This window comes from Onychostoma macrolepis, chromosome 04, assembly GCF_012432095.1.
Source record: "Onychostoma macrolepis isolate SWU-2019 chromosome 04, ASM1243209v1, whole genome shotgun sequence".
Classification (NCBI taxonomy): Eukaryota; Metazoa; Chordata; class Actinopteri; order Cypriniformes; family Cyprinidae; genus Onychostoma; species Onychostoma macrolepis.
In genome coordinates this window covers 15,896,580-15,912,616 of record NC_081158.1, presented here as the reverse complement: position 1 = coordinate 15,912,616, position 16,037 = coordinate 15,896,580, and the positions used below count along the sequence as shown (strand labels likewise).

The following is a 16,037-nucleotide window of genomic DNA, read 5'->3' as shown; positions in this document are numbered from 1 at the left end:
CAAGGATGTGTTAAATGGATAAAAGCGATAACAAAGGCTTATATTGTTAGAAAATATTTATATTTTTAATTAATGCTGTTCTTTTTAACTTTTTATTAACCTAATCAAAGAAAAAAGGTTCCAAAAAATATTAAGCAGCACAACACTGATTATAAATCAGAATATTAGAATGATTTCTGAAGGATCATGTGACACTGAAGAGTGGAGTAATGATTCTGAAAATGCAGCTTTGCTTTACAGGAATACACTATATTTTAAAATATATTAAAATTGAATAGAAATTGCAATAGCCTAAGAGTTCACAATATTACTGGTTTTATTTTTCTGTATTTTGATCAAATAAATACAGCCTTGATGAGCATAAGTGACTCCATTAAAAAACAAGGTCAATTATTTATTAGGTTTATAATATAGGCCGAACATAAAGCATTTAAACTGAGATCTGTAAGTTAAATATAAATAAAAAAAAAAAAAAAAAAAAAAAAAAAGTGAATTCTTATATAGTTATCTAAACATCGCTATGAAGTACAGTTTGCACAATACACCTGTGTGCGACTGTAAATGTCTCAGAGTTTTGTTACCATTCTGTTAATCATCCGCTTAATCAAGCCACTCTTCTTTAATACATGAGGACGTTTTATTTCACGTCACGGTGTTTGCGTTGCCTCTCGATTTGAGCTCTTTCATCCGCAACCATTGAAGTATTCGGTTTCTACAGCGACTCATTTGGCGCACACCATTCTCTTTCTATGAAACCTGTACACCGCATTCACCGGTTCTAATGCTATAGCGGCACCAGCTCTATAGCGGTTTACCCGAGCATTGCAATTCTTTCGTTTTAACTAGAGTATAATCAAACGGCTTTCCCAACTCATTTTAGCATGTGCGCGGCACATTATTTCTCTGCGCGGCTGCGGTGAAAGAAGTGCACGGCCGCGCGCGCGCAGCTTAGAGGGAGCATTGCCTTCCACATACCAGTGAGCTCTTCATGCACCTCTGGGAAGAAAGGAACCGGGGTGGGTGGCTGAGAACCAGCTCGTGCCACCCCGAGAAACCAATCGTCCAGCCTCGAGGGCTCGGGACACGGTGGAGGATTCCACACGAGCCCGATCCTGTTGGCGGCCCGGGAAAGCATAGCCATCATTTCCGGATCTGTATTGGGCACAGCTACCGTACCCGAAGGAGGCAATAGCACCGACGCGTCATCTCCAGAAAGGTCTGACTCACCCTCCGATGCAGCTATCGACATCTGGTCATCGGGAGGAGCGCCGAAGGATACGGATGGTGAACACCTTTGAGATGGCCCACTGCGCTCCCCCGGCAGGTCTACTGGCTGCGGAGTGCAGGAGGAGTGAGGGTTCCTAGGGGGTTGGTTCCCCGAAGGAAGCGCACTCACTCTAATCCTCAGATCACCAGCGCCACTGCTCGAAGCAACCCTCTGAGGAGGATTGGGACGAGGCAGCGGCACTGGGACTCCGCCCCTTTGCAGGAACTGGAGTCTTGACCGCAACTCCGAGATGGTCATCCTCCCACAATGGGTACATGACTCATCCACAAACGCTGCCTCAGCGTGCGCTAAGCCCAGACACGCGATGCAACGCTCGTGACCATCTCTCAGTGCCAGGTAACGACCGCATCCAGAAACACAAAAGTAGAATGTCATCTTTAAAAAGACGCAAGCTCTACTTGTGTAAGCTCTTTTAGGGACTTTGCTCTTTTAATCAGTGCTGAAGCACGCAGGGGAACGGCCGCGGCAACACGGACAGGGATTTTGTGCAGCCTGTCGTGTGCTCTCTCTCTCTCTGGATGACGCTCTCTTATCAGCTGTAAAAACAGCTTTTATGTACTCTTTAAGCGCACCGTTTACCAGCCGTGAGAATGGCTTTTGCAGCTCTTTCTGCTCAAAAAAGGCAAAGAAAAAAGAGAAAAAAAGGAAAACCAGAGAGAATTCGACCCCACTGCTGTTGCTGTATGCCCGCACTCTTCACACAAAGAGATCATCCTGCAGAGACTCTTTTAGATCACTTCCAGCAGAGAACAACTGTTCGGCTCCGAAGCGAAAAGCTGAAGATGCAAAGCACCTGCTGCTCATACCTGCGCTACGAGGTGAGCAGCTGCTGCATATGATTGCATGCCAATGTGCATTGGCTCGTTTTAGTTACACTCGAAGCAGATTGGCCTCTCTAGCAAGATTCCTATTCGTCGGTCAGTCCGACGTATGTCGAACGTGACCGACTGAATGGGAACATCATACCAACAGTCATACGTGGTGGTAGTGTGATGGTCTAGGGCTGCTTTGCAACTTCTTGGACCTGGACGACTTGCCATAATTTATGGAACCATGAATTCTGCGCTGTATCAGACAATCCTTAAGGAGAATGTCCGGCCGTCAGTTTGTGACCTCAAGCTCAAGCGCACTTGGGTTATGCAACAGGACAATGATCCCAAACACACCAGTAAATCCACCTCTGAATGGCTCAAGAAAAACAAAATTAAGGTTTTGGAGTGGCTAAGTCAATGTCCGGGCTTAAATCCAGTTGAGATGCTGTGGCATGACCTTAACTCTCTGGGGTCGGCTGTCTCGCCGGCGAGACCAACTCGTTTTTTTTAAGATCAGTGCAAAAGACACTAAAAATACTCTGTTGATTTTGGTCACACAAATAAGTGTTATACATCAATCGAAACTGTTAAGTGTCTACTTTTTTTTGTGTACACTCACAATAACAACACAACTTTGTGCTTTTGGAAAAATAATAAAACAAACAGGGTGCGCGCTCTGTCTTCTCCATCTCCGCGAATTGTTTTTAGAAACGCGTCACTAAAATGAACTGTACCTCAGCAAATACTCAGCACACAGACATGGGAGTTATATCTATAGAAAGCTTGAAGTGTAGGTTATCGAAAACAAACATTCTGTGATGAAGTAATCCGTATGAAACCAACACGATGTTCAGTCTGTCCCGTCTGACTCATTATCTCTAATGAAATCCCGCCCCCGCGCGGCTCGCGCTGTTCATATGTAAATAGCCGCGTGGTGCGCGTGCAAATGCCCAACAAACAAAGAGGAGATCCTCATCACGGCTACTGTTTGTTTCTGGAAGAAGACGCGCTGAGTAAAGGCAGGATTTCCCTCGAAAGAACAACACGATTTCATCCAGTAGAGATCATCAATCTGATGAGTAAGTAATGTTTTTTTTTTGCATTAGTTAACGTTTTATTGTGTCATAAACTTGAACAGATTTACTAACGGTTAGGTGGGTTTTTCCCAAACGACAACATGATGAATGCTACGCATCTAAGAATGTTTAGACGATGTTTATTATTAATACTCTGTTCAGAAATAGATTTTAATAACGTGCTAAACAATAATTAGTTTCTCAGATATAAGATTTCTTTCTCTTTTTTTTAAATGATAGTACAAAGCATGTGTGAGTCTATGGCTACAAAACATATATATATATATACATACACACAGATGTTCCTGATATTAACATGCTCACAAATGTTTTTTTTGGTTGTTTGTATTTTGAATCAGATACCAGCACCAGATGAATCCTGATGTCTCTTCAAACTGTTTTCCTCTGAGAGCGCTGCACCAACATCAGATGTTCAACTACACTGATATTCTATGTTAAAACAAGCTCCTTTTCAACTGATTATGTTTTTTTTCTTCTTGAATCCATGGAAAGAAGTAGAAACACAAATAAAACACGTAAATATCAGGTATGATTTACTTTTCACTTGTTAGACAGAATCTGTTGCAGGAATGACTCAAAGTCTGTTCACATCTCTGTGGTTAGATCAGTGTGCACAATAAGGTGTCTTTGACCTTCATTATGTATGTTTTGATTATACTGTGTTGTAAATAAAATACAAATAATTAAAAAAAACCTTTTTTTCAATCTCCTCACATTCTCTCTTACCTGCCTCAAAGTCACAGTCACACTGATGGGCCACTAGAGACCATTATAGTCCATGGGCCAAGCCAGAATTTGGTACCACCTAAGGTGGCAAAATCTCTTTGGTACCAGTTTGTTTGTAGAGTCCATATAAGTACTTTGAAACATGGTAACCATTTCAAATGAGTAGCTTTACTAATCTTTTGGGACAATCATTATTTTTGCCATTATCGTCCTACAGTATCTGCACAGCAGGTTTGTATGAAGTCTATTGTAAGAGGTAGCCATACATGCTATATGTTGATTTTTTTCAGGACAGTCAGGGCTATCCTGATCTGCCATAATTTGACATGATATTTGTTGTATACATTTTATATTAGCCTTCACATTAAAGAAAACAATTTTTTGCATCTATTAAATTATTATATTTGTATATCTATCTCAAAAGATATTGATGTTAGGGGGGATATCTTTTCAGATAAGCATAGACAAGACTGTCTGTAATCTGGTGATATCAGAACCATGATGGTGGGACAATCCATGACCTAGCAATTTGAAAAAAATATGTATGAACTGTATATGAAATAGTATATTATGCAACAACAACCACGACTGGTGCTAGTTTCAAAACCAGATTACTCCACCATACTTTGTTGTACTGATAAGCCACTAGCATCATCTGAAAAGGTAAGTCCTGCTGTTTATTTTGATACGTGTTACCCTTGGAGGCCACAAGCACTTTGCGACTTATTCAGCTATGACTCAGCTGTGTGAAAATGAGTAAAGAAATGACCGATGATTGCAACTTTGTTTAATTTGATGCATTTTCAAATCAAGATTACTCCGACCATCTTTGTTCTATAAGCAAGTAGAACAAAATAAGCAGAAAATTAGAATATTACTTAAGACCAATACAAAGAAAGGAGTTTTAGAAATCTTGGCCAACTGAAAAGTATGAACATGAAAAGTATGAGCATGTACAGCACTCAATACTTAGTTGGGGCTCCTTTTGCCTGAATTACTGCAGCAATGCGGCGTGGCATGGAGTCGATCAGTCTGTGGCACTGCTCAGGTGCTACCTCCCGGATGATAATAACAGACCATGCAAAATCTCCCCCAAAAATAAAATAAAATAAATAATGATAAAAAAATAATAATATATTTTAAAATATTGCCAAGTAACATTGCAAAAACAACAATAAAATCACAGAATGACTTTAACTGTAAGCAACAAGTATACGGAAAACAAAGGTATTGTTATTATTTCAAATTTTATAAACTTTTTTTTTTTTTTTTACATTAGATCCAAAAGATAGTTTTAGCAACACAGCGCAGATACTACAGAACACAGTATAAGATTGTGTGCAACGCTAATATATTACTTCACAGGCATTATTGGCTTGTACTTTTCCATCCATAATATTATAAAATGACAGTTTATTGCTGGTCTGTCGTTTTACAGTACTGTAATTTTTAAAGATTTCATATTATTTTAAGGTGAGCTTAAACGGTACACTACTATGAAAATCACACTGCTTCAGTGTGACATCAATAACCCTTTTACATTTAACAAAAACCCACCAATTCTCAACAAATTAGAATATGGTGACATGCCAATCAGCTAATCAACTCAAAACACCTGCAAAGGTTTCCTGAGCCTTCAAAATGGTCTCTCAGTTTGGTTCACTGACCAGCGCAATCATGGGGAAGACTGCTGATCTGACAGTTCTCCAGAAGACAATCATTGACACCCTTCACAAGGAGGGTAAGCCACAAACATTCATTGCCAAAGAAGCTGGCTGTTCACAGAGTGCTGTATCCAAGCAAGTTAACAGAAAGTTGAGTGGAAGGAAAAAGTGTGGAAGAAAAAGATGCACAACCAACCGAGAGAACCGTAGCCTTATGAGGATTGTCAAGCAAAATCGATTCAAGAATTTGGGTGAACTTTACAAGGAATGGACTGAGGCTGGGGTCAAGGCAACAAGAGCCACCACCCACTCAAGGACTTTAGCTACAGTTGTCGTATTCCTCTTGTTAAGCCACTCCTGAACCACAGGCAACATCAGAGGAGTCTTACCTGGGCTAAGGAGAAGAACTGGACTGTTGCCCAGTGGTCCAAAGTCCTCTTTTCAGATGAGAGCAAGTTTTGTATTTCATTTGGAAACCAAGGTCCTAGAGTCTGGAGGAAGGGTGGAGAAGCTCATAGCCCAAGTTGCTTGAATTCCAGTGTTAAGTTTCCACAGTCTGTGATGATTTGGGGTGCAAAGTCATCTGCTGGTGTTGGTCCATTGTGTTTTTTGAAAACCAAAGTCACTGCACCCGTTTATCAAGAAATTTTGGAGCATTTCATGCTTCCTTCTGCTGGCCAGCTTTTTAAAGATGCTGATTTCATTTTCCAGCAGGATTTGGCACCTGCCCACACTGCCAAAAGCACCAAAAGTGCACCATGGTGTTGGTGTGCTTGACTGGCCAGCAAACTCACCAGACCTGAACCCCATAGAGAATCTATGGGGTATTGTCAAGAGGAAAATGAGAAACGAGAGACCAAAAAATGCAGATGAGCTGAAGGCCACTGTCAAAGAAACCTGGGCTTCCATACCACCTCAGCAGTGCCACAAACTGATCACCTCCATGCCACGCCGAATTGAGGCAGTAATTAAAGCAAAAGGAGCCCCTATCAAGTATTGAGTACATGTACAGTAAATTAACATACTTTCCAGAAGGCCAACAATTCACTAAAAATGTTTTTTTTTATTGGTCTTATGAAGTATTCTAATTTGTTGAGCACTCTGCCAAAGAAGCTGGCTGTTCACAATGAATGTTTGGTGGCTTACCCTCCTTGTGAAGGGTGTCAATGATTGTCTTCTGGACAACTGTCAGATCAGCATTCTTCCCCATGATTGTGTAGACCAGTGAACCAAACTGAGAGACCATTTTGAAGGCTCAGGAAACCTTTGCAGGTGTTTTGAGTTGATTAGCTGATTGGCATGTCACCATATTCTAATTTGTTGAGATAGTGAATTGGTGTGTTTCTGTTAAATGTGAGCCAAAATCATCACAATTAAAAGAACCAAAGACTTAAATTACTTCAGTCTGTGTGCATTGGATTTATTTAATACACGAGTTTCACAATTTGAGCTGAATTACTGAAATAAATGAACTTTTCCACGACATTCTAATTTATTGAGATGCACCTGTATATTTATTTATTTATTTATTTATTTATGAGTGAGTGAGTGAGTGAGGTGAGTGAAATCCACTGCTGCATTCACAGAATTCAGCCAAGAGGGTATATAATCACAACTAATGTTTTTCTAAACCTGAATGCTATGACAGTTGCCTAACTAGGAGAAACCCCCCTAACAGGCTTACATGCAATGAAGTCTGGTTGTTTCATTTTTTTTAAAAGATAGAAAGCAAGGGATCGATTATTTGCTTTTGGAATGCAAATTTCAGCAAAAACCAAAACATCACTTTAAAATCTGAAAAGAAAAGAAAATTACATAGAGAAAAAGTGTGAAATAATGACTGTTATATGTAAACAGTAGAGGTCGACCGATTCATCGGTTTTGCCGATTAATCGGCACCGATAGTTGATCGGTTATCGGCATGGATTAGTTTTCCGGTTTGCAACCATTGCTGGAGTGGCCGAAAAGGGTCCGCTGGCATTATACAGTACGAGAGTGTTGTTTATTTTGACACGTGACAATACAGCTGACAGAAAATTCTGCCGCGGAACAGAGCGCCATTCACATAGTTTTCTATTAAATTACATTATATTTGTCCCAAATCATTGTGAATGTACATAATGACTTCACCCTAGGCTATAAATTATGTATTGTGCATTTTTCAGCAAAACGTTTGTCTTTCTGTGGCTCTAATAAAGTCTGTATACTTCATATAGAGAGCTGTAATAGATCGCGATTTCTCTTTCTGCTTGCTCTGTTTTTTTAAACACCGAACTTCAAACTCATTTATGCCACATTGTTCATTCTTGAAGCAAACTTATGTCCGTTTGGGGATTAAATAAATAGTTTTAGACCGCCACTTGAATTGAACGCAAAGCGTCTGGTGTGGGTGTGTGTGTGATACCTCTGAGTTCTCCTAGACAAAGCGCTGTGCTAACTTTTTTTTTTTTATTATTATCAAGCGTTAAAAAAAATAGAAGCATATAAAGTGTGTGAGTACACATACAATATCCATATGCATGTAATTTTAATGCTATGGCCTTGTGTAGATATTTAAAGATGGCCATCTTTAAGCATGATTGTTGAAATTAAATGGTAATACTTAACAATAAGAGTCCATTCGTAGCATTAATGAAAACTGTAGAAGTACTGTTCCTTGTTAGTGTGTTCGTTTCAACATTCACTATTAGCAACTAATAGGCTACATTTTTAAAATTTTAATGTTTCTTCTTTTAACATTAGCAAACTATGAAATAACTTTAATGATCAATATTTTTATTAATTTACAATGTATGGTTCAGTACTGTTACTGCTTTTTTTTTTTTTTAAATAGTAAAGCACTAGCTTTCTTTCAGTATCCATTTTGAAAACTATCAGTTGATTAATCGGTATCGGCCAGTGTGGTCCAACCTAGCTATCGGTATCGGTAAAATCCACTATCGGTCGACCTCTAGTAAACAGTGACTTGTAATAAATGCTGATGTAAATTAGGTTATGCTTACAGTTGAGGCACATGTGTGTGTGTGGACAGAGACTCATTATTATTATTGAGAAATTTGAGTGTAACATAACAAAAACTCAAAAAAGCTCATGGAACAACACAGCAATCAGGGATGGAGACTTAAATGATATACTCTTGGTTATTAGAGCTTCAGTAAAAATAGTGTATACTCTCACTTGTGCAAAGGCTTTTTAGTGCTAAATTAAATGCTATACATGAAAGAAGAGAAACATGTCTTTGCTATTGTCAGTCACAACAAAACTGACTATTTGTAAGTATTGAAAAGAATGAATCAAACAATCAGATACAATTTATGTTAAGTTTTTAAAATCAGTTTTCTGTAGATGGGTCTGATGAGTATCTATTGATAGAAAATAGAAAAATAAAAACAAGCTGCAATCTTGCATCACTGATAGGAATATGAGAAAGGATCCAGAGAGATGCTACTAGGGATATCAATTTTCGATCATTTCCATGATCGATCTTCGTTTAAATTGTTACATCATGACTGTGTTTGCATTCATGCTGTTCGATACCTGTACATTTAAAGGCATACACAGCTTTATGTTCTGATTTGCCGGTTGGTCACGAGTTTCCAGGAATTTAATAATATTTATTGTTTCTTTTCCCACCATCTCACCCTCTAATTTCACAGGTTTATTTTATTGTCGTTCACCTTTAATCACTGTTTTTGCATCTCTTACTGTGGAAAACATGCAGGGGGAAATGAAAGATTTTGTGGCCATGAATTAAGAATTCGTTCCCTTATTTTAGTTAAATCATGGGTTTTCTAGTGAACAAATTAATGAAACAGACAGTGCCCACAAATTATGTCAAACGTAGAAACGAATTAAATTATGAATTATAGCCTAAGCCTATATATAGACCTGTCCTGCTCGTGTCCCGCTACCTTTCGAAGTGCAGAGATGAAACAATTATATCTGGGGAAATTATAATTAAACATGACTTAGTTACTACATTTCAATACAAAATAAATTGTATTGTACAACCCCAAAATTAAACTGCTTAATCGACCATCGATAGCTTTAATTGATTGCATCTCTGATCGACAATTAATCGATCGTCGATTAATCGCTGACATCCCTAGATGCTACATAGAGAACATAGATTATTATATTATAGAGACACTGCAGACTTTAAGGTAATATATAATAACAGGATAAGACTGAACTTAAATACATCTATTATGTTTAGACTGACCAATTATTTCTTCAAGAAATTGGTATTTGTTTGGTTTCCTGATTGACAGTCATTCAATGTATTCTGATGACGTATTTTCTACAAGTAAACTGATCATCAGAAATTTTTTATTTTGGCTGACTCCTAAAAGTGTGACAACTGAAGCATAGCTCATGCACAAGACTGAAGCCATAAGCACCAAGTGGTTCAGCCAAATCAGCATCAGCTCAACAGTTTAAATTATGTTAATTATGCAGGAAAGTAGTACACAATGAGCAGGACTAAACAGACCCTAGCTCAAAGAACATGCAAAGAATCACTCCTTTATATTCTATACTATTACTGAATTCTATACTAGTATAGAATTCTATACTATTCCTTGAGAATAGAAATAAAGGAAAGAAAGAGGTAGAAATAGCTGGTTTCTACACATGCATACTCAAGACTCACCAGGGCAGGGTAGGAGGGGTATCCACTACATTTAGCCCAAACTAGTTTGAGAGGTTCCAGAACTGTCGCAGCACTAGCAGGCATCCAAATACTGCTGTTGCCAACTTCTATAAAAGCAGGAATATCAACAACCATGTTATGATGGTGCAGACATATAATATATGTCTACAGTGATACAGCAAACAATACTAATAACATTTCAATAATTTTACACAATTCAGGTAGCTATTTTTATACAGTGGAAATAGGGGTGAAACAATACAAAAGACTGTACTTAACTCTGTCTTAAAGTCACAGTTCAGTACGTTTTCAATACAGGTGGTATCTGTGGTTCAGTGGTTCACTGAACAAACTGTGGCTATGTCTTTAAATGTAACTTTGTTAAGCATAAAAAAAATCTATCTCAGCAAAAGCTGTAAACTATACACTGGGTGCCCGATCACTTGGCACTTGCACATTACTATATTATTTAAGGCTACAATTAAAAACAGAGCCCAAACTATTCAACTGCTATATATTTTTAGATCTCATAATCAACACTCAAATTAAAAAGTGTATGCAAACATGTAAATTGCACATAAGCCAGTTTTTACATTATTTTATAAATCTAATTATAAATTATATTTCTACATAGCATAGACTAAAAGATCAATCTTGAAATTTAAGAATCAGTTTGTTAAAATTAAGATATATAAAACTAGAAGTTTCAAATTAAATTCACTACGTGCAGTGGTTAAAACAAGTATTGTTTTGGTACATATTCATACCTAACCAAAAGACGCGTACCAAAATTTTTATATACGAATACGTGTACCGTTATACCCCTTGTGGACAATTAGATTCATAATGTTTAATGCAAAAAAATAAATAACTAAATAAAATGTTTAAAATTATCATGCCATGTTTTCATGGATGTGGACATGTTCTGGTCTCGAGCATCCAAATAAATGAAGAGGCAACCCAATAGTGCCATTTCTAATATTAGCACTACAACTAAGCTGCACAATGATTTATTCATTTATCATTTATATTTTATATATATATATATATATATATATATATATATATATATATATATATATATATATATATATATATATATGTGTGTGTGTGTGTGTGTATATATATATATATATATATATATATATATATATATATATATATATATATATATATATATATATATATATATATAAAATGTATTTATTTAAATTTTTTAAATAAAGATAATGATTATTTTGTCATTCTGAAGAAGAAAAAAAAAAAAAAATCACAGTTCATTTACAAAACAATCAGGCTACTAAAAATAATGTAATTTTAAAAAGTTCAGACAAAATATAATTTACTTCAGTCTATTAAAAAAAAAAAACATAATATTTGACTTACACCATTTGAAGGCAGTGTGCCAAATCTACTTACAAAAAAAAAAAAAAAATTATAGCATAGCTTCATTTGTTTACACTGAAATGCAGAGCAGCCAGATCTTTCTTAAAAAATATCCCATCCATTATGATTTAACTCACTGTCAAACTGAGATCAAATTACAGTTCAGTGTACAGATGTGGATACCTACCAGCAGCTATTCTAGCAGCCTTGGCGAAGTTTCTACTCTCGATGCAAGCAATAATCTCATTCTTGTCCTCCACTGTGTTTCTCCGGATGAGGGCTGGCTTCCCCTTTCCACACTTCGGTAGATTAACTGCAATACTACTAAAGTCAGACAAGAAAACATGATGGTGCGGTGTGGGAGATTGACAAAAATCCACACATGAGAATGGTACAGGGTTACAGGGATGTGCATTTTGACTACTCAAGAACTTGACAGATAAATCATAAATCAGCAGAGTGCTCGAGTACTTGTGGATGCAATGTGTGTTCCTGCAGCTCAAACCACTGAGCATGGTGTTAGCAATGCCTAAGCCATGGGTTTGATTCTCAAGGGATGAATAAAGTGATACATTAAAAAAAAAGAAAATGCAACAATTAAAATTAAACCGTTTAGTTTTGAAAAAAATAAAAATTATTTGGTCAGAATACAATTTCAATACAGCGCCCTACACAAATTTTGACACCCTTGGTAAATATAAGCTTAACAGGCCATAGAAAAATCTAAAATGTCTTTGGCATTTCTGCTCATAGTCTTTCTTTAATAATATTTATTTACAAAAAAGTCTAACCTTCAACTAATATATGATAATTAAATGAAGAATAATCTTATAAAAGTTGTTATAAAAATTACATTGACTGTTTTTATTATTGCCCCAACAATATCTATAATCCACTACATAAAAAATCCACTACAGCTTTTCAGTGAGGATGTTAAAGGGTGTTAAATAAGGGTTTCATTGGCATATTGATACATCATCACAAAACTTTGGTTAAATTGTATAGCCCTAAAAACAAACACAGCAAACCTGTATTTATTTATTTTTTTATTAAAAATTCAGAAAACGCAATTAGATTTTCCCCCACATGATGCAGCTTTTCTAGACACCATTTAATTTGTCTTCACATCATTTTAATATTCCCTGCGAGACATGAAATATGGAATATAGCATGTCTCACCACTGCCATCCTTTTAAATGTACTTGTCCACTACCCACCTGCTGCAGGAAGACATGCTGGATTCAGATGCGCACCTGCGCCGAGGCTCCAACTGCCTGCTAGAATCCAATTCTTTCTCCGGCTCCAGATCAAAACCATTTGACAGCCCTGAAAGACACAAGGAAGAGAGAAAGAGAGAGAAATCATTCCCATTTAATCTATTGAAACTAGTGTTGAAATGAATGAAGAAACTCACAAAGTTAAGTAGTTCAAGTAAGCACAGTAGTGGTGGTTATTACTGTGCTTACTTGAACTACTTAGCTTTGTGAGACTTTAATAGCAGACAGGTTGTTTATATGACAAATCACACAGCACATGTCTATTACTGACACGCAAGACCACTTTTTGTCCCAGGAAATCACCTGATATTACACTTTCCCATGATGCAATTCTAGTGACCTGATTCTAAAACGCCTTAAATACACTTTGGCCTATCAAAAAAAAGTGCATTTATTATTAATGTGCATTTATATCAGTCATACTGTATCGGTCTTGCCCTTATTGTTTGTTTTCCTGCAGTTTCTACCTGAGTCCAGGCGTTTGATGGGCGATTCGTCCTCAACACTGTCTCTACTGGTACTCCGTGGTCTCTTCCTAGAGTGAAGCAATGTCTCTAGGCGTGGTATGACGACTGACAAGAATGTTTTTGTGCCTAGCCGAGTACTGCTCTTTGGAGTTTCACCACCTCTTATGGGCTTATGAGGGCTTGTGCTTTTTGATTTGCGGAAAAGCACAGACGTCCGTCGGTTTACTGGGCTTGATGGCTTGGCCAGAGTTGATGTAGCTAATACACTGACATCGCTGTCCTCTAACTGCAGATGGGAGTGTCCATTGAGTGGCTGGGAAATGCCATCCTGGTGGTGCCGGTTTTTGTCGGGACTGGGTTCAATGAGTTTCAGTTTGGGTGGCTCAGAGTGACATCCCGCATTAATGAAGGGCGGCACAGAAACAGATGGCTCTAGCTTAGGTGGGACAGATTTATCACCTGCCATGAAACAAGGAAATACTGTCAAATATTGTACGAAAAACAGTGTGTGACAGATTAAATTCAGTGACAACAAACTAGATTATTTACATTTTCTCAGAAAATGTGATAAGTATTGTGGGTGGTTGCCAGGAGAATGCCATCAAGTTGCTAGTGTGTGTTTACAGTGCAATGTCATGCAGTTGCAAAGGCAGGGTTTTTCAAACCTGCTCCAGGAGGGCCACTGTCATGCAAAGTTTAGTTTCAGCCCTGATCACTCACATTCTTGGTGGTTACTAGTGTTTTACTACGTGGTTGCTACATCAATACAGCAAGGTTCCAAAGATGTTCCAAAGAGTGTTACATATGGCTGCACAATATTGGAAAAAACAATATTTCACCAGATGACATGAATAGCTTGAATGACCTGAATATTTGGAAATAATTAAATGATTTGTGTGATATTGTAGGGGAGTGCATTTTTATAAGAAAAAATAAGAAAATTTAAAAGAGCTGAAAAATGACTTTTTTTAAACAAAAATAGTGTAAACCATCCTTTTAAGGCTGAATGATTTGGGGAAACGTTTTTGACCTGTTTAGTGCCACATTTAGTGTCAAATTTAGGGACTTGAACTTTTTATGTCAAAGTGATATCCACAAGGATTTGACATGTTGACATGTGATACCCACAAGGATGTTGAGCTGGTTATTATTTGAAAAACATTTACACCAACACTTTTCAAGCAAACCTTTTTGAAGGATATTGCCAGCTTCTTCTTCTGCAGCATTCTCCAGTTCAACTGCAGGAAAAGCCTTCTTCAAACTCAGCTCCATCCTCACATCACTAATTATTTTCTTAAGCAGCTTTAGTCTTCTGCTCCGTGATGGGCTGGATTTCATTGCTGTAGTCAGATCCAACTTTTCCAGTAGCTCCCTCAGCTGTTCTTCCAATGACATGTGCTCTCGATTGGCTGGAACCAATAAGCGGTCCACTGAAAGAGTAAAAAGGCAACCATTTTGGATTGATTTGTTAAAATGTAGGGATGGGAAATGCAAAAAAAAAAGTGATCATTCTGATCTGACATAACTCTTCAGATTTACTGATTCTATTAGTGATTCTTAGTTTCAAGGAAGCACTAAACTGAGAAGTATGTCGCATGGTGACATTTGACAAGAAACATCATTGGTTAGACAAAAAGACATAAGTACATTTGTTTAGCTATATTTTGAAGAACACATGAAAGAAAAACAGTGGGTATGCATGTGTGATTTTCATTTTGGTTTACACATATCCAATGATCTCATACTATCACAGGGGGTGCACTGAGTGTAGTTTGCTTTATGTCCACAAGGAATTACCCTAGGATTTTGTGTATTTACCATCTTCCCAGGAGAAAGGTGCAGATGGCTCGATCTTAGGTGGTTCAAGCAGGTGCATGCCAGTTTCAAAATCAAAGCCGATTCTCTGAACATCTCTGCGAGTTTTCCTTAGCACAGCTCCACCCTGGTCTCTTAATCTAACAGCTGCCCTGTAGAAGAATGTATCCTTGCCATTGTACTTCATGCAGTTTTCAATAATGAGATTGAAGTCAGCTTCAAATTCATCCAGATTTTTGTAGCCTTGTGCATCAATGCATTTCCTCATGGTGGAAAAATCCATAGGGTGCAAGATGTGATCCATATAGTCAGGCACCTGTGAGGAACACACAAAAGAGGATGAATCAGTGATTCTGATTGACACAGACTCTGAAGCCTCTTCACAAAAAATAATAAATATTAAAAACGTTGTTGTATTTTGAAAAACCTTCAAAGTCAATAATGACATCATTGTGACAAACACAGTAAGATTTTTTTATGTGTTTCCAAATTCCAGAAATCGTTCTAATATGCTTGATTTATTATAAGTGTTGGAAACAGTTATTTTAACAGTTTATAACAGTTTATTTTTGTTTTTTTGAACATGTGATACTTTTTTCAGGATTCTTTGATGAATAAGAGTAAAGTTCAAAACAAAAAGAGAAAAGCTTATTTTAAAAAAAATCTTACTGATTAAACTTTTTAATGGTAGTGTATATTGTGCACCCTGATTTTGCTTTAAAAATTCTATAAGCAAAACTTTTCCTTGAAAAGTGTGCTTGTTCTGTGTTCTATGTTTTTGTTCTGACACTGGATGTTTAAATCTCATACTTCACAAAGACACTGTGCTTATGACATTTTTTAAAGTCAAAGTT

General features: G+C 37.2%; 1 protein-coding gene across 1 annotated transcript in view; it reads right to left on the bottom strand.

Moving 5' to 3' along the window:
- The window catches only part of brd1a (bromodomain containing 1a), a 35,110-nt gene that overhangs the window by 15,164 nt on the left and 3,909 nt on the right, over positions 1 to 16,037 (bottom strand). The window contains 6 exon segments of the mRNA XM_058773311.1: positions 10,239 to 10,345; positions 11,812 to 11,948; positions 12,842 to 12,950; positions 13,369 to 13,827; positions 14,556 to 14,798; positions 15,187 to 15,499. Coding sequence (XP_058629294.1) covers positions 10,239 to 10,345; positions 11,812 to 11,948; positions 12,842 to 12,950; positions 13,369 to 13,827; positions 14,556 to 14,798; positions 15,187 to 15,499 — 1,368 coding nt within the window.